The sequence below is a fragment of the Rhinopithecus roxellana genome, chromosome 19 (assembly GCF_007565055.1).
Source record: "Rhinopithecus roxellana isolate Shanxi Qingling chromosome 19, ASM756505v1, whole genome shotgun sequence".
In the NCBI taxonomy this organism is placed as follows: domain Eukaryota; kingdom Metazoa; phylum Chordata; class Mammalia; order Primates; family Cercopithecidae; genus Rhinopithecus; species Rhinopithecus roxellana.
This window is the reverse complement of record NC_044567.1, coordinates 44,372,501-44,391,977: the sequence shown is the minus strand read 5'-3', so window position 1 is coordinate 44,391,977 and position 19,477 is coordinate 44,372,501. Positions and strand designations below refer to the sequence as shown.

At 50.0% G+C, this 19,477-nt stretch overlaps 1 protein-coding gene across 6 annotated transcripts; it reads right to left on the bottom strand.

Moving 5' to 3' along the window:
- Positions 1-1,642: 1,642 nt before the first annotated feature.
- Positions 1,643-13,225, bottom strand: AIPL1 (aryl hydrocarbon receptor interacting protein like 1). Of its 6 annotated transcripts, none has more exons than XM_010377882.2 (6): positions 12,919-13,225; positions 11,863-12,042; positions 6,581-6,769; positions 5,142-5,318; positions 4,876-5,017; positions 1,643-3,770 (listed from the first exon to the last, which is right to left on the bottom strand). In XM_010377882.2, exons 2-6 carry the CDS (start codon positions 12,019-12,021, stop codon positions 3,400-3,402), a joined length of 1,038 nt encoding a protein of 345 aa, XP_010376184.2. In that variant the 5' UTR covers positions 12,022-12,042; positions 12,919-13,225; the 3' UTR covers positions 1,643-3,399. The 6 variants fall into 6 exon arrangements, with proteins under 6 accessions (XP_010376184.2, XP_010376180.2, XP_010376183.2 ...); XM_010377878.2 differs by having other exon boundaries at positions 12,977-13,225; XM_010377881.2 differs by having other exon boundaries at positions 4,876-4,945; positions 12,977-13,225.
- Positions 13,226-19,477: the final 6,252 nt, after the last annotated feature.

Below are 19,477 nucleotides of genomic sequence, written 5' to 3'. Positions count from 1 at the left end.
ACCAGGATTGTGGTGTCACTTTTTAAAATTTAAAATTAATTTTTGAAATCAAAGACACACCCATGGTAAAAAAAAAAAAAAAAAAAAAAAAAAAAAAAAAAATCCAAAGGGCACAGAAGAGCTTATGAATTAAAGTGGTTTTCTCCCCTACCCCTGGAAAGAGAGGCCCTGAAACCTATTGTAACTGCCCGCCCAGACCTGGCCAGCCACACCCGTCCTTTAGGCTGGTTTTCACGGAGCAGAAGGAAACCCATGCAGCAACCAGAGTCCTGGATGGGAGGCTGTCTGCGTCTCTCCCGGTGTCTGCCTCCCACCTCCTCTGCACTAGGAAGATGGGGTATGGGATGTGGCAGTTTCTGAACAGTGGTTCTACTGGCCCAGCCTCTGCCTTTGGAGGATTGTAATAATAGGACAGGGGTCCCTGGGCACCCTCTCTCCGGGGTATCTCCCACCACATGCTACGGGCTTCCTAATCCCGATCCCCTTTTTCCTGTTTTCAGATATCCAGAGGCATCAGAAGAGGAGCTGTCCACACAGGATGAGCCAGACAGGACCAAGCCAGAAGGTAAGCTGCATTCAGGCCTCCGTCCTGCCAGGGAGCCCACAGGCCACGTTCTCACCACCAATGAGGGGGGGCCTTGCTGCTTGTTGTCCCCAAGAGAAAGGGTAGCTGGTAGGACAGCTACATTCAGACAATGGACAGGGCAAGGGAGACTGGGAAGTCTGCGGGCCACAGTCCCTGACCCCCAAATAATGCCCCTTGCCAGGCCCCTTATCTGTTTCTGAGCCACACTCAACTCTTGACTGCCCAGATAACATCCAGGCCTTTCCCCACAGGCAGTGCCACCAGGAGGCAGCAGTGGAGGTCCCTTGGCTCTCTATCCCCAGCCTCCCTCCCTGTTGCACTTTCCGCAGCTTGAGGGACTCGCTATGGCCTCAAGACACTCCTGCCTTGCTCCCTGTACAGGCCATAACATCCCCTTCCTCTGACCTCTTCTGAAACCTCCTCTCTCACGTGGTTCCTTCTTACTATGTGGCCCACTGGACCACTGAGCCTAATCATCCAAAAATTGAAACCCCTTTTCTTCAAGAGCGGGAAGGCGTACACATCACACCTTCTAGTACTGCAAGAGAAAAGGAAGAAGAGGCCAGGCGCGGTGGCTCACGCCTGTAATCCCAATACTTTGGGAGGCCGATGTGGGCAGATCATCAGAGGTCAGGAGTTCGAGAGCAGCTGGCCAACATGGTGAAACCGCGTCTCTACTAAAAACACAAAAAATCAGCCAGGCACAGTGGCGCACACCTGTAATCCCAGCTACTCAAGAGGCTCAGGCACGAGAATCGCTTGAACTTGGGAGGTGAAGGTTGCAGTGAGCTGAGATCATACCACTGCACTCCAGCCTGGGCAACAGAGTGAGACTCCATCTCAAAAAAAAAAAAAAAATGAAAAAGAAAAAAGGAAGAGGAGAAGCAGAGAAGAAAAACATAAAACACTGCCATGTTAAAATACACATTATCACTCCAGATGCCAGAAATGCCCTCATTCTGGTGTCCCAGGGGTCAGGAAATTGGAACCACAGAGAAAGCAATGCAGTGGAAGCATTGCGCAGGGCCCAGCGGGGAACCACGCCTACACGGCCACAATCATGCAAATGCTGTTTATTGATTTTCAGATTGTAGAGTCAACCTATGGACAAAGCACAGAAGACTTAGTTTTGCTTACAGAACAGAAGGTAGATGTTAACAACAGGGATGATGGAGAAGTAAAGTACATCAGAACTTTAGGGATACAGTTAGCGCTGGCGGAACCACTGCTGGGTGGAGACAAGCTTTGGGGCAGAAGAGAAGCCCAGGAAGGGCTTGGCAGTTGACTGCGTGGCCCTAGGCCGGATACTCCGTTGCCCCCCTGCCCTACCCCACATACCTGAGTGGTGCTAGAGGATGTCGCTGGTGTGATAGCACCTCCTCGTACTCGTCCTTCTTTAGGGAGGACTAAGAGGAGGGAGGGAGTTGGAAGGGGAAGATCCCAACGCCACCATGCTCATCAGACACAGAAGGAGGTCACCAGACTGAGGTAGGCGGTGGGGCTTGGACACCATACAACTTGAAGATGAGCTAAAACAGGGACGAGTGGAAGCAGCTTTTCCTAAGACATGCCCCCCAGGGTGCCACGTCAGTTTACCATTGCCATGGCAACACCCTGGCATACCACCCTTTTCCGTGGCAAAGACCCCAGGACGCAGAAGTTACTACCCCTTCCCTAGAAAGTTTTGTATCCACCGCTCCTTAATCTACATGTCATTAAAAGTGGGTATAAATCTGACTGCAGAACTGCCCTGAGCTGCTGCTGCTCCCTGCCTATGGGGTAACCCTGCGCTGCAGGGCAGTCACAGAGTTGCAACACTGCAGCTTCAATAGAGCTGTTTTAGTTTTGTTTCTTGGTTTGTTTTGTTTGTTGTTGTTATTTTGTTGTTGGTTTTTTTGTTTGTTTTTTTCTAGATGGAAGTTTTACTCTTGTTGCCCAGGCTGGAGTGCAATGGCACAATCTCAGTTCACTGCAACCTCCGCCTCCCAGGTTCAAGCGATTATGGTGCCTCAGCCTCCCAAGTAGCTGGGATTATAGACGCCTGCCACCACACCCAGCTAGTGTTTTTGTATTTTTAGTAGAGATGGGGTTTCACCATGTTGGCCAGGCTGGTCTGGAACTCCTGACCTCAGGTGATCCACCCACCTCAGCCTCCCAAAATGCTGGGATGACAGGCGTGAGCCACTGCGCCCAGGCCACAGCTGTTTTCTTCTCCCCTACCACTGCCGCTTGCCTTTGAAATCTTTCCTGGAGGAAGCCAAGAACCCTCTCAGGCTAAGTTCCAGTTTCGGGGCTTGCCCACCCTACATCAAGACCCACTAAAGTCAGTGGGATTCTCAAGAGTTCTAAGTGTCCTGCATAAAGTTACAAAAATAACCAAGAGGTGACCCCCAAATCTAACTATCACAAATGGGGAGACAGGGAGGGGTACCAGGGATGAGCAAGGATCAGAGCATCAGATCCTCATGTGTTACTGACTTGGGGTAAAATCGACAGGGGAGAAACTGATTTAAACAGATTACTTGGAAATAGAGAAAACCACCGGAAGAATTAAAAACAGGGTCAATGAAAACCATGGCATGGAAGGAATGTAAGGGGTAGGGGAGAAAACTACTTTATTCATGAGCACTTCTGTGCCCTTTGGATTTTTTTTTTTTTTTTTTTTTTTTTACCATGGGCGTGTCTGAGTTTGATTTCAAAAATTAATTTTAAATTTTAAAAAGTGACACCACAATCCTGGTCAGCGGAACCAGCAGTGACCAGGCCACTTGCTCCCTGCCTAGGTGTCAGGCTGACTGTGCATCTCAGGGGGTTCAGTGCTGCAGTGAATGCCCTGGGGACAGGGGGAGCTCTGCCGGTGGCTCTGCAGGTGGTCCTGTGGGCAGCTCCGCAGGTGGTGCTGTGGGGAGCTCTGCCAGTGGCTCCGCAGGTGGCCCTGTGGACAGCTCCGCAGGTGGTGCTGTGGGGGACTGCATGGCTCCCTGGCTCAGCATGTTCCGGCAGCGCAGCTGCTCCTCCTCCTGCTTCTCCGCCATGCGGTTCTCCAGCAGCCTCAGCTCCCTGCGCACCGCCTTCTGCATGGACGGCTCCAGCTCCAGCACTTTCTGGAGGTCCGCCTTGGCCTCGGCCTCGTTCCACACCTCCGCGTGAGCCCGGGCACGCACATAGTAGGCCTTCACGATGCCTGTGGAGAGCAAGGAGCATCCAGCCGCAGCTCCCTGCCCAGCCTCAGAGGCAGCCCCCACCCAGCTGGGACTCACCAGCCTCCAAGACCCTTAGCTCCGCCACGATCCTTAACCTCTCTGTACCCCCCATCCCTGTTTCCTCAACTGTAAGATGGAGATGATGATCATAATGGCAGTACCTCCTTCTCTCCTTTTCAAGGCCCTGTGACTAATTTTATATTCATAACTTTGTTTTATTTTTCTTTCTTTCTTTTTTTTTTTTTTTTTGAGACGGAGTCTTGCTCTGTCGCCCAGGCTGGAGTGCAGTGGCCGGATCTCAGCTCACTGCAAGCTCCGCCTCCCGGGTTCACGCCATTCTCCTGCCTCAGCCTCCGGAGTAGCTGGGACTACAGGCGCCCGCCACCTCGCCCGGCTAGTTTTTTTGTATTTTTTAGTAGAGACGGGGTTTCACCATGTTAGCCAGGATGGTCTCGATCTCCTGACCTCGTGATCCGCCCCTCTCGGCCTCCCAAAGTGCTGGGATTACAGGCGTGAGCCACCGCGCCCGGCCTCTGTTTTATTTTTCTTACAGACGCTCGCTAAATGAGATAACCTTCAGGCCCTTTCCCTGCACCTCCCCCACATGGTGATTATGAGGATTAGGAGGATTAAATGAGATAATAAACGCAGAGGACTTGAGCCTGATGCACGAGCCAGGGCCTGGGTGTTGTTACTGTGAGCACTATTCGAGCAGTAAGTCAATACTAGTAGTACTGGAGGTGCCATATCCTCGCAACACCAGTACTAGCACCGACATAATATTTTTCTCTATGTTGATTGCCCCTCTTTTTTAAAAGCCTGTTTACCGTTCCACTGAAAACACAAGCTTGGTGAGCTTCCTGGGTAAGTGTTCAAACACACATTAAAATAAAGGATCCCCCACGCCAAGCACTGCCCATCCATCGCCCACGATTCAATTACACACTCGGGGAAACCCGGCTGGGTGGAGACAAGGTTCGGTGCCCCAGTGGGGTGGAAAGAAAAGTTCAGGAAGGCTATGGCAGGTGTCTCCGTCAGCCCTGGGCCGGGCGCCCCCTCGCTGCCCGCCCCTGCAGCCCCACGCACCTGGGTGGTGCCGGAGAATGTCACTGGTGTGTTCCAGCACCTCGTAATACTCCTCCTTCTTCAGCAGGCACTGGCAGTAGTTGAGGGTCAGAGTGTTGATCATCTTCTCCAGCTTCAGCCACTGCACCTCCCACGGCTTCTCCTGCCCAGGGAGAAGGTCAGCCATGACCTCAGGCGGCTGCCCAAGCCCCACCCCACCCTGGCCGGCGCTGGGCAGGTCCCCCAGAGTCAGCCCCGCTTTCCACCCCTGGCCAGCAGCCTCTGACCTTGGTCTGCAGGTTCCTTAGGCAGATGATGGCCTCCTGGTACTTGGAAGAGGCCTCCTCGTAGCGGCCCAGCTTGAAGAGCCGATTTCCCTCTCCGTGGAGGACGGGTACCACCTTCATCTTCTCATGATTGCTCAGGTTCCAGGTCTCCCTCTGGTAATCACTCGGGGCATCAACCTGGCCCCAGAGCTGCAGGTCAGTGAGGCAGGGACCCCAGGGGCCTGCACCCCATCAGGGACCCGAAAGACTGGACCCTGGCACAGCTCCCTGAAGTCATACTTGCTGGTCAAGTGCATACAGACAAGGGAAAGAAGTAAAAATGCCAAAAACCCTGCCCTAAATCAATGCCTTTGTGCAAACTAGGAAAAGGTGCCCGTTCATCAAGACACTTCACTTCTAGTATTCAGAAAATTGTCGTGAATCCTCATTTTGTTAGAACAATACACTATTGCCATCTGCTGGAAACTTGTCATTATAGAAATACCAATGTACGATGTCTATAATGAGCACCTTGGAGGCGATGCCGGTGCACCTCGTGCAGTGCACAGACCACGCAACTGTGACAGCAAGCCTGTAAAGGCCCTTGGTTGACACAGTTCTTATTTTATTTTTATTCACTCACATAGCTCTCAGGCTGAGCCTCAGTCTTGGCCATAAGCTGAATCCCAACCTGACCTTGACCCTGGCCCTAACCCTCTGTCACCAACCCGCAAACACGCGCCGTCAATCACTCTGGGGCCCTGGGTGGGAGGATATGGGGAGTTCCATGCAGCCTCTCCCGCTATTAGAGAACCAAGTCTGAATCTACAAACCACAGGAACCGAGGAGGTTATAATCTCCAACTCTTGAAAATGAAAGTGGAAGTAGATAACAAAGAGAAGTAAAATGCCTCCAAAATGAAAACAAATCACATTTTTAAAAAGTGGTTCCAAGCGGACTTTTTTTTTTTTTTTTTTTGAGATGGAGTCTCACTCTGTCACCCAGGTTGAAATGCACTGACATGATGTCGGCTCACTGCAACCTCCACTTCCCAGGTTCAAGGCATTCTCTTGCCTCAAATTCCCAAGTAGCTGGGATTACAGGCATGCACCACCACACCTGGTTAATTTTTGTGTTTTTAGTAGAGATGGGGTTTTACCATGTTGGCCAGGCTGATCTCGAACTCCTGACCTCAGGTGATCCAACCCCCTTGGCCTCCCAAAGTGCTGGGATTACAGGCATGAGCCACCGTGCCCAGCACCAAATGGACCTTTCTTGTGGAAAAATCAGAGGACTTTTGTTTCACATTCGTATTGTCCCATGGCTTATGAACCCTCTCTTGTTCTCTAAAGAGAAACAGGGCACTGTCCAGTGGCCAGTGGGGTGGGGGTGCCCGTGATGCCCACTGTCCCTCTCTGGTGCTGGCACAGCCCTCCAGCCCTGCCTACCCCAAGCCCCACCTGCAGCAGCTCGATCACAAAGATCAGAGGCTGAGGCTCTTTCTGTAGCTCATCCAGGTCCTCGTAGCCCAGCGTGTGGTAGGCGAACATGTTGGCCAGCCCGCATGTGTGCACATGCCACTCCGTGGGGTCCTTGCCCTGGGCCATCTGCCGCAGGCTCCGGGACAGGATGGGGTAGACCCCGGTGTGCTGTGGGGAGAAACAGATGGATGGCATCTGGGCTACCTGCTCAGAGCTAGGTGGGCCACAAAAGGCCTCCACTCAGAGCCCCTCCTGGCAGGAATCCTGCTCCCTCACTATGCCACTAATACCAACTGTGGTTAACTGTGTGCCAGGCAAAGCACTTCACACTGTTATGAGCCTCTTCAATCCTTGCAACAATTCAAGAGAAGCATCATTATCCCCATTTTACAGATGGGGAAACTACAGCCCAGAGAGGCAAAGCAACTTGCTTAAGGTCACACAGCTAGGAAATGACGCAGCCAGGATTCAAACCTGGCTCCAGAGGTCATATGCTCTTAGCCTCCGGCTGCCTCTTCTGGCCCTTGTGGTCCGCTGTAACACATCTCTGCCCCAGGGAAACCCTGAGCTCGGCAAAGCCTATGACTCGCAGGAAGGGCAGTGTGGGGCAGCAGAAGGAGCAGGACTCCAGGGTCCAAGAGAGTCGCTTTGGTCTCCTGGCAGTGCTGCAGGCTAGCAGTGACCCCAGGTCTCTGCACTTCTCTGAACCCCAGTTCCCTGGGTTGCTCCTGTCCGGTATTAGGACTGCTGTAGGGATTAAATGAGACAGGTGCAGATATAGATCTGGCTCATCACAGCTTCAGCCAGCATGGGAGCTGAGTTTGCCACCCTTGGGATGAAGGAGGGCTGGGAAAATCAGCCGTGCAGCCTCAGCGAGGCCTGCTGTATGTATGCTGGGCCTCAGTTTCCCCGACTAGGCTCCCTGAGAACCCATCTCCTTGGACCGGCTTCTGAGACGATCCAGCACTGGCTCCACATGCAACATGTGACTTGAAGGGGCTGAAACTCTGTGCAGCGGTTCAGCTCTGCCTGCAGGTCACCAGCACAGAGGCAGAGGCCACCCCGCCCGCCCCACCGGCCAGGATTAGCCCGAAATGCCTTCTGCCTCTTTGTGGAAGAGACGAGCAGATGGCTGTTGAGCCTGTTGGGATTAGAGCTGGACCAAGGGAGGGAGAAGCCCCAGAAACAGCTTGCTGCCAGGGGGCCACCTCTGGCCCTGACTCAGCAGCCCCCAGCTCGGTACGCCATGGCCCCCAGCAAGCTGAGCATGCTTTTTGTGGCCCCAGAGCACACTGCCCTCACTTACTTATGTCGTGGCACTGGCTGCCCTGCATTACACTTGTTTAGATGTCTGCTCCTCCTCCAGAATTCAAATTCCCTAAGGGCCAGGGGCTTTGCTTTTTTCATTCCTAACATACAGCACAGGCCAAATCAGGTGCCCAGTGAATGTTTTCTAACTAGATAGATAGATAGATAGATAGATAGATAGATAGATAGATAGATAGATAGACTAGATAGATGAATGATAGGAGATAGATAGAAGATGATGGATGCATGCAGTGATGGAAGACTGAATTATGAATGAAGATGGTTGAAGGGAAAAATGGATGAATTGACGCCTGGGCAGGTGGGTGGATGGATAAGAGGTGGATGTGCAGGTGAAGAACTAACTCTAGAAGGGGTGTGTGTGTGTGTGTGTGTGCACTGTGCATACAATCACGGCAGCCATGGGTTGGGATGAGGAGATGTGGGGGGCATGGAGATTGGGAAAACCCATAGTCACTATGGGCACAGTGGCTCATACTTGTAATCCCAGCACTTTGGGAGGTCAAGGTGGGTGGATCACCTGAGGTCAGGAGTTCAAGACCAGCCTGGCCAACATGGTGAAACCACATCTCTACTAAAAATACAAAAATGGGCCCAGTGTGGTGGCGAGCACCTGTAATTCCTGCTACTCAAGAGGCTGAGGCAGGAGAATCGCTTGAACCCAGGAGGCGGAGGTTGCAGTGAGCCGAGCCCACACCATTGCACTCCAGCCTGGGCAACAAAAGTGAAACTCCATCTCAAAAAAAGAAAAAAAAAAAAAAAAAAAAAAAAAAGTTACCAGCCTGTGATATAGGCAATGCACTCATGTGACTATCAACATGGAAAAAGGAACACAGACTCCACAGGAAACAAAGAGCCATGCCCACATTATGGGAATGACAACAGCTTGTGGTTTTGCAAACAACAAATCAATCAACTAATCAAGAATTTATTGACAGCCTTCTATGCACTCAGCTGTCATGTGTTAGCAGACGTGTATCCTGTGGAGAGGGGACTCTCAGTGGCAGCCAAGCCTTGCCTCACGTATGGCGTGAATCAAAGTACAGGACCCCCTCACTCTAAGCAAGGTCAATAGATATATTTTTAAACTCACTGAAATCACAAAGAAGCCAATTTTCGGAAGCCTTGACTCGATTAAAAAAAAAAACAGATTTTAAGATAAAAATATCAAAATGAAGAAAACCACAGGGACTGCTACAAAGGAAAGATGTTCAACAAATATTTGCTACATGAATGAATACATGAATAACATGTTGAGTGGGACCACCTACTGGCAGAGGATGGTGCTGCTGCCCAGCTATATTAGACATTGCGAGAAACATGTGCAGGATGAAGAGGGAACCAGGCATCTCACCCAGATCTTTTCCCTTAACTTATTTGAGCCACTGCAAGTTATTTTCCCTTTTGGAGTCTTAAGTTTCCTCATTAGTAAAGTGGAAAAGTTAATCTCATATTTTTTCTCGGCTCGGCATGGTGGCTTATGCCTGTAATCCCAGCACTTTGGGAGGCCGAGGCAGGCAGATCACTTGAGGTCAAGAGTTTAAGACCAGTCTGGTCCAACATGATGAAACCCCATCTCTACTAAAAATGCCAAAAAAAAAAAAAAAAGTATATATATAGAGAGAGATAGATAGATATAGATATAGATACATATGGGTGTGGTGGTGGGCACCTGTAATCCCCAGCTACTCAGGAGGCTGAGGCAGGAGAATAATTTGAACCTGGGAGGCCGAGGTTCCAGTGAGCCAAGATCGTGTCACTACACTCCAGCCTGGGTGACAGAGTGAAACTCCATCTCAGAAAAAAAAAAAAAAATTCTAGCTCAAAATAATAGCTCTCATTTTTAATTGCTCTGTATTATGATTCACCCGCATATGTTATATCATGTAATCTCCAAAACAACTCCTTAACTTAGAGTTTTGTTTATTTATAAATGAAGGAATAGAGTAGCAGACAGAAGATGGGACTTCCCCAGGTCATGCAACTAATGAACGACAGAACAGAGTTCAAACCATCCCCAGAATGCTCATTTAAAAGGTCAGTGGCCTCTGACAAAATAATGAGTCTGGGTATCTGCCACCAATGGTGAAAGTCTAGGGGGAGCTTTGGAATGGACGGATCAGGCTGTCAACACCTAAACCCACCCATCACTTTTAACATCATCTTAAGAAAGACAACCAAGTGTGATGTACTTCTCCCAAAGGGAAGTATATGGTACCATCCATGGCAGACTTCCGAAAACGAGAGAGAGAGAGAAGAATCTGAATCTTATCAGGTCCTCTTGACCCCACTTTCAATTTATCAAAAATGTGGGGAATAGAGGAGCATGTTAGACAATTCCATGGCAAAGCAACCAGGAAAATCAGAATGTGGGACTTCTACAGGATAAATGACCCAGTTCCTTCAACATTTCCGTGTCAAGGAAGAAAAGAAGAAAAGGAGGTGGAGCTATAGATGAAAAGGGACTTGAAGGACGCATCAACAAAGCGCTACGCAGGGACTTTGGTTGGTTGTTGATTTAAACAAACCAAACTCATTCATTTATAAAGAATAAAAGAGTCAAGCAAAGAAAATTTAACAGTGACTGGATATTAGATGGCTTTAAGGAATTACTGGAGTTTTTAAAAGATTTCATAATGATATCATGGTTAAGTATTTTTAATATCCTCTTTATTATTTTTTTCTTTTTTAGATGGAGTCTTGCTCTGTCACCAGACTGGAGTTCAGTGGTGTGATCTCAGCTCACTGCAACCTCCGCCTCCCGGGTTCAAGTGATTCTCCTGCCTCAGCCTCCTGAGTAGCTGGGATTACAGGCACGCACTCCCACTAATTTTTGTATTTTTAGTAGAGACGGGGTTTCACCATGTTGGTCAGGCTGGTCTCAAACTCCTGACTTCGTGATCTGCCCGCCTCGGTCTCCCAAAGTGCTGGGATATCCTCATATTATAGAGATACAAATTTTAGTATTTACAGATGAAATGATATGGTGTCTGGCATTTGGTTTAACCAGGCAGGACAAGGAAGGGAAGTGGATGAGTTAGGAGATGAAGCAAGACCAGCCACGGGTTGATGGTGGCTGGCACTGGGTGATGGATGCTTGTAAGTTCGTTATTCTTTCTGTTGACTTTTGTATATGTTTGAAAGTTCCCATAAGAAACATTGCCCAAGGGTCAGTGAGTTTTGCCACAAGGCGAGGAAGCTAACTTATAAGGGTAATTTACGGAGTGCTATAAATAGGAAGGGAAACTTGCAATGGGAGGAGAAGGGCAAAAAAAACTTGCAATGTGAGGAGGAGGGATTAGACCAAGGCTGGTCTAATCATGCTGTATAAAAAGCAAGGACTTGGCCCGGCATGATGGCTCATGCCTATAATTCCAACACTTTGGGAAGCCGAGACAGGAGGATTGCTTAAGCCCAGGAGTTTAGGACCAGCCTGGCCAACATGGCGAAACTCCGTCTCTACAAAAAATACAAAAATGAGGTGTGGTAGCGCACCTTAGTCCCAACTACTTGGAAGGCTGAAGTGGGAGGATCACCTGAGCCCGGGAAGTTGAGGCTGCAGTGAGCCATAATTACGCTACTGCACTCCAGCCTGGGTGACAAAGCGAGACCTTATCTCTCTCTCTCTCTCTCTCTCTCACACACACACACACACACACACACACACACACACAAATGTGATGACTGTGAAGTGGGCCGGCTCACTCCTGCTGAGGATAGCCATGCTCCCCACCAGCCAGCCACGGCATGGGTCACCCCTTCCAGCCCTGTTCCCTCCATCTTCACATGCACCGTGGTGGGGAATAAGGTTGCAGGATTGCCTTTGCAGAGCTTCGCTTGAGTCCCAGCTTTCCTGAAACACAGCAGCCCTGCAAAGCGGGTGGGTGAGCCGGAAGAGACTAGTCCCAGGGGACAGGCGCGCAGGGCCAACTTACGATGGTGTCGCACCAGAACTCGGCCACCTCGTGCACCCTCATGGAGGTGAGCAGGATCTCCCAGACCTCGAGCTTGAACATGTTCCCGATGATGATGTGCATGGGCTGGTCCACCTGCCGGCTGTCATCGATGACCGTGCGCTCCTCATCACATTTCATGGTGCGGAAATGAAAGACCACCTGGTCACCAAGACTGGTGCACTCTGCTCTAGACACACCGCTCAAGGCCCGGCAGACGCCACCCCCTTGCCAGCGACACTCAGGGCTGTCCCCAGGGTCAGCTCACTCAGTTCACCCCATCAGATGCCTCAGAGCCCCTGAGCACCTCCACCCTGCCTGCACGCCCCAGGGAGGAGGGACCCACCCCCTCCCTACAGACCCCAGTCCACACCCCACGGTGCTGTGTGTCCGGAAATCCTTCCTCAAATAAGCCCCGAGTTTTGTTGTTGTTTTTTTTGTTTTTGTTTTTTGGTTTTTTGGTTTTTTTTGAGACAGAGTCTCACTCTGTTGCCCAGGCTGGAGTGCAGTGGTGTGATCTCGGCTCACGGCAAGCTCCGCCTCCCGGGTTCAAGTGATTCTCCTGCCTCAGTCTCCTGAGTAGCTGAGCTGGGATTACAGGCGTCCAGCACATCCGGCTAATTTTTGTATTTTAGTAGAGACGGAGTTTCACATGTTGGTCAGGCTGGTCTCGAACTCCTGACCTCGTGATCTGCCCATCTTGGCCTCCCAAAGTGCTGAGATTACAGGCGTGAGCCACCTCGCCTGGCCAAAGCCGGAGTTCTGTAGCCACAGACGCACCCTTCGCTCCAGGGAAGCCCAACAGACATTTGGGGACAAATACCAAGACCTCTGGAACCCCCTTTCTTCTCAACATTTAGGGCTCCAGAAAATTCCCAAAAGCCCTTCCCTTCAGCCCATGCTAAAGTCGAATCTGCAAAGTACCAAAAATGCCCCGTGAATGGGGAGACGCTGGGAGCTCCCCGGAGGCCCAGGGCTGGGGCTGCCTGGCTGTTTTTTGGCAAAGCTGAAAGCTGTTTACAGTGCCTTGGGGCACACCGGGAATGTGGAAGGCTGCTGTGGGGGACCCTGTCCGCTCCGGAGGGGCCCCACTCACTCGGGATCCGGTGATGAAGTTGGGGAGTTCGCCCGTGCCCCCGTGCAGAATGGTTTTCCTGACCCCTTCCACGTTCAGGAGCAGAGCGGCATCCATGACTGCAGGAGGAAAGGCGGCGTCCGGCACAGGCGGGGATAATCTCGCCTCCGGGGAAGACACTTAGGCGGCTGAGACTCTGGGATTTGCCCAGCCAGCAGGAGTGTGGGGGAAGGGCAGACGGTGGGGGCGGTGCCCCAGGCGCCCAGGCTTCTTATCAGAGCCACTCCGGCCAGGCCTGTGGTCCGCAGGCAGCCTCGCCTCCTATCCCATCCCCCGCTCCTTCCAGTGATTCTGGGCCCCTGCCCGACACATGCCAGGGTTGTGCTAGGCTTGGCTTTTCTTCTACCCCAAGAAGGAAAAAGGTCCGCTGAGCTTTCTTAAAGAAGACAGGGGGCCGGGCGCGGTGGCTCACGCCTGTAATCCCAGCACTTTGGGAGGCTGAGCGGGCGGATCACGAGGTCAAGAGATCGAGACCATCCTGGCCAACATCGTGAAACCTTGTCCGTACGAAAAATACAAGAATTAACCAGGCGTGGTGGCAGGCGCCTATAGTTCCAGCTACTCGGGAGGCTGAAGCAGGAGAATGACTTGAACCCGGGAGGCGGAGGTTGCAGTGAGCCAAGATTGCACCATTGCACTCCAGCCTGGCGATGTGGAGAGAGGCCTGGAGGCCACTTAAGGGGAAAAAGTGGGGATACCTGGGCTGGGCCCAGACTGTAAGCCCCCGAGGACTCCAGGCCAGCCGGGGTGGCAGCTGCCCTTTGCCATCCAGCCACCTTCCTACTTTCCCTGTTCCCCGTCCCTTCCCCAGGAGCTGCCTTCAGGAGACCCTGCGATGGTGGCCCAAGGGAAGAGGGGACAGGTTTCTGGCTTGGGAGGGAAGGAAGACGACAACGAAAGGCGCGGCGGGTTTGGGTAAAGTTGAGGCGCCCTCCCCTCCCCTCCCCTCCTCTCCCCTGCCCTCCCCTCCCCTCCCCTGCCCTCCCCTCCCCTCCCCTGCCCTCCCCTCCCCTCCTCTCCCCTTTGAGGGCCTTAGCCCTGTGCTCTGGGAAGCAGGCAGAGTTTTTTCAGGACATCAGGGACGCCCTTCCGGGCTGGGAAACATAAATGCGAAGACCTGGTGTTTGGCTCCACCGTGTGGCCATTGAAGCTCCTACACCTCCGCACCCTGAGGGCACTGGACTCACCGCCCCAAAACCGTTCTCTTCCTGACACCAGGCTCATTGGTTGCAGAGGGAAGGGGTGCAGGACTCTGCTACAGGGAGAGATGAAAACACTGGACTAAGGAGGCTGAGGTGGGTGGATCACCTGAGGTCAGGAGTTCGAGACCAGCCTGGTCAACATGCTGAAACCCCGTCTCTACTAAAAATACAAAAATTACCTGGGCGTGGTGGTGCGCGCCTGTAATTCTAGCTACTTAGGAGGCTGAGGCAGAAGAATCGCTTGAATCCAGGAGGCGGAGGTTGCAGTGAGCCGAGATCACACCACTGCACTCCAGCCTGGGTGACAGAGCGAGACTCCATCTCAGAAAAAAAAAAAAAAAAAAAAACTAGACTAGGCCGGGCGCGGTGGCTCATGTCTGTAATCCCAGGACTTTGGGAGCTAAGGCAGTTTGATCACCTGAGGTCAGGAGTTAGAGACCAGCCTGGCCAACATAATGAATCCCCATCTCTACTCAAATTACAAAATTTAGCTGGGCATAGTGGCGGGTGCCTGTAATCCCAGCTACTCAAGAGACTGAGGCAGGAGAATCACTTGAACCCAGGAGATGAAGGTTGCTGTGCACTGAGATCATGCGGCTGCACTCCAGCCTGGGCCATAGAGTGAGACTATGTATCAGAAAAAAAAAAAAAAAAAAAAAAAAAAAAAAAAAAAAGAAAAGAAAAGAAAAAGAAGAACACTGGGCTAAGCCAGATACAGCTGAGTTCAAAGGGCTGACCCTTTCCTATTTACTGACCTTATGGCCTTGGATGTCTCTCGTTCTCTCTCACTGCATTTTCCCAACTGAAATGGGAAGACTGACCTCTCCTTCCTCCCTCTCAGGGGAAGTTGGGAGGGCTGCAGCAGTGAATGGCACCCTGAAATCTAGCACCCCTGAAAGTCTTCCATCCCTGGAAGGTGGAAGGCTGCAGAAAACCTTCCCCTCCTGCCTTCCTCCATCCGTTCTCCAGCCACACGGCAACCTAGAGAGGTCTGCATGCATCGGTAAAATGGATACTTAGTAAAACTAATACAGGAGTTCTTAAGAAATAATTTTTAGGCAGATAGTAAGGGTAAAGGTTCTCGGTGGAAATTTTCCTGCAATAAAAATCAACCCCCAAAACCATCTCTTTTCTAACAGAAAAGGCCACTTAAAGGGCCAGGCTGGCAAGCCTCAATATGCAAATGCCGGCCGTTAGAAACTGGGTTCACTCATATGGCGATTCCTGCTGTCTTTTCCCTGTCACCAGGTGTACCGAGTGTCATGGTCACCTCCGGATAACAGCATGTGTTCAGAACATCATGGCGACCTGCATTTGCATATTAAAGGGCTAAGGTGGGAGGGCCAGGGTTTTTGCGGGCTATGTAAATAACACCTGGTTAAACCAATCCCCTGGGCCCTATGGAAATCAGACACCACCTCCTCAGCCTCTTCATGTAAGCAGCCACTTCCCACCACTCCACCCTGAGCAGGGGGTTTTCTATTTGTTCAAATCCCCCCCTTCCCTCTCTCTCTGTATGGGTGAGCTATTCTCTTCTTCCTTCCTTCTTTCTTGCCTATTAAACTTTTTGCTCCTTAAAACCACTCCACGTGTGTCCGTGTCGTTAATCCTATCGGCGCAAGACCAAGAACCCTGGAGTTCCTCCAGTCATCAGAGCTGTATCAAAACTACAAAGGAAAATAAAAGTGTTTATCATGAAAGTCTAAGGAGAGAGGGAGAATACACTCATCACTCGCAGGTGGCAAGTGTCTGCTTCTGGGATGCTGGCAATGCTCACCCCTGACCTAGGTGATGCTTACATGGGTGTTGGCTTTATAGGTACAGTAAGTCCTCACTTAATGTCCTTTTAGGTTCTTGGAAACTGCAGTCTGAAATGAAAGGACATACATCAGGTCCTCAAATAACATCCTTTCAATCAATGTCATCATTTTGTTACAATGTTGATGAGAAAAAAGGTGGTTTCCTTATATGTCATTTCACTGAAAGTCAGTTTTTTTGTTTTTGTTTTTGTTTTTGTTTTGAGATGGAATTTTGCTCTTGTTGCCCAGGCTGGAGTGCAATGGAGTGATCTTGACTCACTGCAACCTCCGCCTCCTGGGCTCAAGTGATTCTCCTGCCTCAGCCTCCTGAGTAGCTGGGATTACAGGTGCCTGCCACCTTGCCAAGCTATTTTTTTTTTTTTTTTTTTAGTGGATACAGGGTTTCATCACGTTGGCCAGGCTGGTCTCAAACTCCTGACCTCAGGTGATCCACCCACCTTGGCCTCCCAAAGTGCTGGGATTACAGGTGAGAGCCACCACACCCAGGCTAAAGTCAGTTTTCAAACACCTATTGACAGCATTAAGTAAGGACTCACTGTATTCATGACACTAGATTTTATGTCTTAGGCAGTTTTCTATCAGTGATATAATTCACAATGAAAAAGACCCAATTGTGTCTCTTCTCACACTTCTTAAAACTCTCCCACTGTTTCCATTGCTTCCCTTTGTAGAGGGTCAAAGGGCACACACACATTGCAGAGACGTTTAAACAGTAAAATTGATAGATGTAGCCTGTGGTTGATTGGGGGAGGTGGGGGCGAGAAGGAAAGGGGATGTTGAAGCTGATGCCAGGGGTGTTGGTTTCCCTGCTGAGAAGAATGATGATTGCTCCTGGTCTGTGCCTGGGCTTGGGCACAGACTGATGCCCCAGAAACCCTTTGCCCGCTCCACTGTCTTAGTTCATTCTCTGCGATTGTAACTGAACACCACGGAATGCATAATTTTTTTTTTTTTAAAAAGACATTTGTTTAGCTCATGGTTGTGGAGGCTGGGAAATCCAAGAGCATGGTGTTGGCATCTGGTGAGGGCCTTCTTGCTACATCATAACATGGTGGAAGGCATCACACGGTGAGAGGACAAGAGCATGCACATCAGCTCAGGTCTCCATTCCTCTTCTTGTAAAGCCTCCAATCCTATCACAGGGTCCTACTCTGATGATGTTATCTAATCCTAATTACCCTCCAAAGGCCCCACCCATAAATATCATCAACATATGTATTTGAGGATTCAGTTTCCAACAAATGAAATTTGGGGGACACATTAAAACTATAGCCGCTCCCAAACCAGTCTCATCATGGACTTCATTGAAATGCCACTCTAATAACCTACTGCCCTCTTAACATTCAGCAAAGAGTTGCCACCACCTTCAGGACAAATTTTAAGCTCCTTCTCTGACTTACAGACCCTGTCTCTTGCCACCCCATCCCCTACCCTCAGCCCCTGATCTCAGCCCTACCCTTTTTGCCCAGGCTTTCCCCAGTCCTAACACTTGGCAATGCTCCAGACTCCCAACCATTGGCCCACTAGCTCCTCACTTCAAACACCACACATTCAGGGACGACTACCCTGACCTCCAGCTCCAGTCAATCTCCCCATCCCCCTTATACCCCCTGTCACTTCTCCCTAGCACTACACATTCATGCTACTTTGCCCAACTGTAATTGTTTACAATTACGTGTTTAATGTCTATGTCTTCCATCAGATTGACAGTTTCAGGAGGTCAAGGAAACTAGTGGAATGTTTGCTCTTGGACAAAGAGCCCCTGGATAGCAGGGCTGGAGTTTCTCCTTTATCCCCTTCCCCAACAGAGGCAAGGGTGATGCTGGATTCCCTCCCCCTCCAAAAGCCTTCACTAGCAACAAGTGACTGGTTTCTCTTCCTTACCAAGAACAGAAGCCCCTGTACTGACCTCTGGACTAGGAGCCCGCTTCCCCTGAGTACAGCCCCCTTCCCTCCCTCCAGCCACCGCTCCATGCAAGGCAGAAGGGAAAGGCTTCTCATTCATAAGAAAATGTTTCTTCCTCCTTTACTTGTTGCCATGGAGACTGTTCTTCATTAACCTGACCTGCCAGTTACTATTCTGAGTGAGGGAAGAGGATGGAAAGCTCCAAGCAGGGAGGGCCTCTTTATGCATGCATGCATTCATTGTGTCACTCCTGATACTTAACAAAGCTGTGTAATCTGAGGGTAAGAATTCAGGCTTTGAAGTCAGTCACTGGATTTAAGCTCCAGTTCTGACATTCCACACGATCTTGGACCAGATATTTCACCTGTCTGCATCTCACTTTTGTCATCTGTAATGGAAATAAAAATAGTACCTACTTCATAGAATTGCTTGAGGATTAAGAAAGAAAGAAAGTAAATGCACTTAGCAGAGCGTCTGACACATGGTGAGGGCTCAAAAAATATAAGCTATTATTACGGATGCCTGTGACATGGCAGGCACTGGGGAGGCAAATTGTGATAATACACTCCAGTTTAAGAGACTTTGCTTGTTTCTAAGTAATTCCCCTTCATGGACTGTTTCCCATACTTTCAACTTAGTTTTCATAGAAACAACTCTTTCTTTTCCCCTTGGATTTCATTGGTAAAAGACATCAGTTGAATTCCTTAATTACAGTAACAAATGCAACTTTTATAAACAGGTTTAAAAACAAGCATTTCTGACTGTTGATAAACAACTTCACTAGGTTGATAAACAGCGTCACCTAGGTCAAGGGTGAGCATTGCCAGCATCCCAGAAGCAGACACTTGCCACCTGCAAGTGATAGTGTGTTCTCCCTCTCTCCTTACACTTTTATGATAAACACTTTTATTTTCCTTTGTAGTTTTGATACAGCTCTGATGACTGGAGGAACTCCAGGGTTCGAGACCAGCCTGGCCAACATGATGAAACCCTGTATCCACTAAAAAATGAGGGACAGGCAAACTAGAGCAATATTTTGCAAACCACAACCCATACCCCATTAGTGACTCTTGTAAAATGAATATAGTGGGTTCAGACTTCAAACTTGAACCTTGAAGTTTGAATCCTTGGCCTTGGTGTATTCACTCTATTCTCAGTTTCCTCATCAAGTGTAGGTACAATGAAGGTGTCAGTCCATTTTCTGCTGCCATATCTGAATACCACAAAGTGCATAATTTATAAAGAAAAGACATTTATTTAGCTAATGGTCTGGAGGATGGGAAGTTCAAGAGCATAGCACTGGCATCTGGTCGGCATCTGGTAAGGGCCTTCTTGCTGTGTTGTAACATGGCAGAAGGCATCGCATGGTGAAAGGGCAAAATCGTGCTTGTCAGCTCAGGTATCTCTTCCCCTTCTTTTACAGCCACCAGTACCATCATGGGGCCTACCTTGTTTGATTTTATCTAATGCTAATTACCTCTCAAAGGCCTCACCTCATCAAAATACTGGATGCTGGGAATGGTAGGTAGAAGGA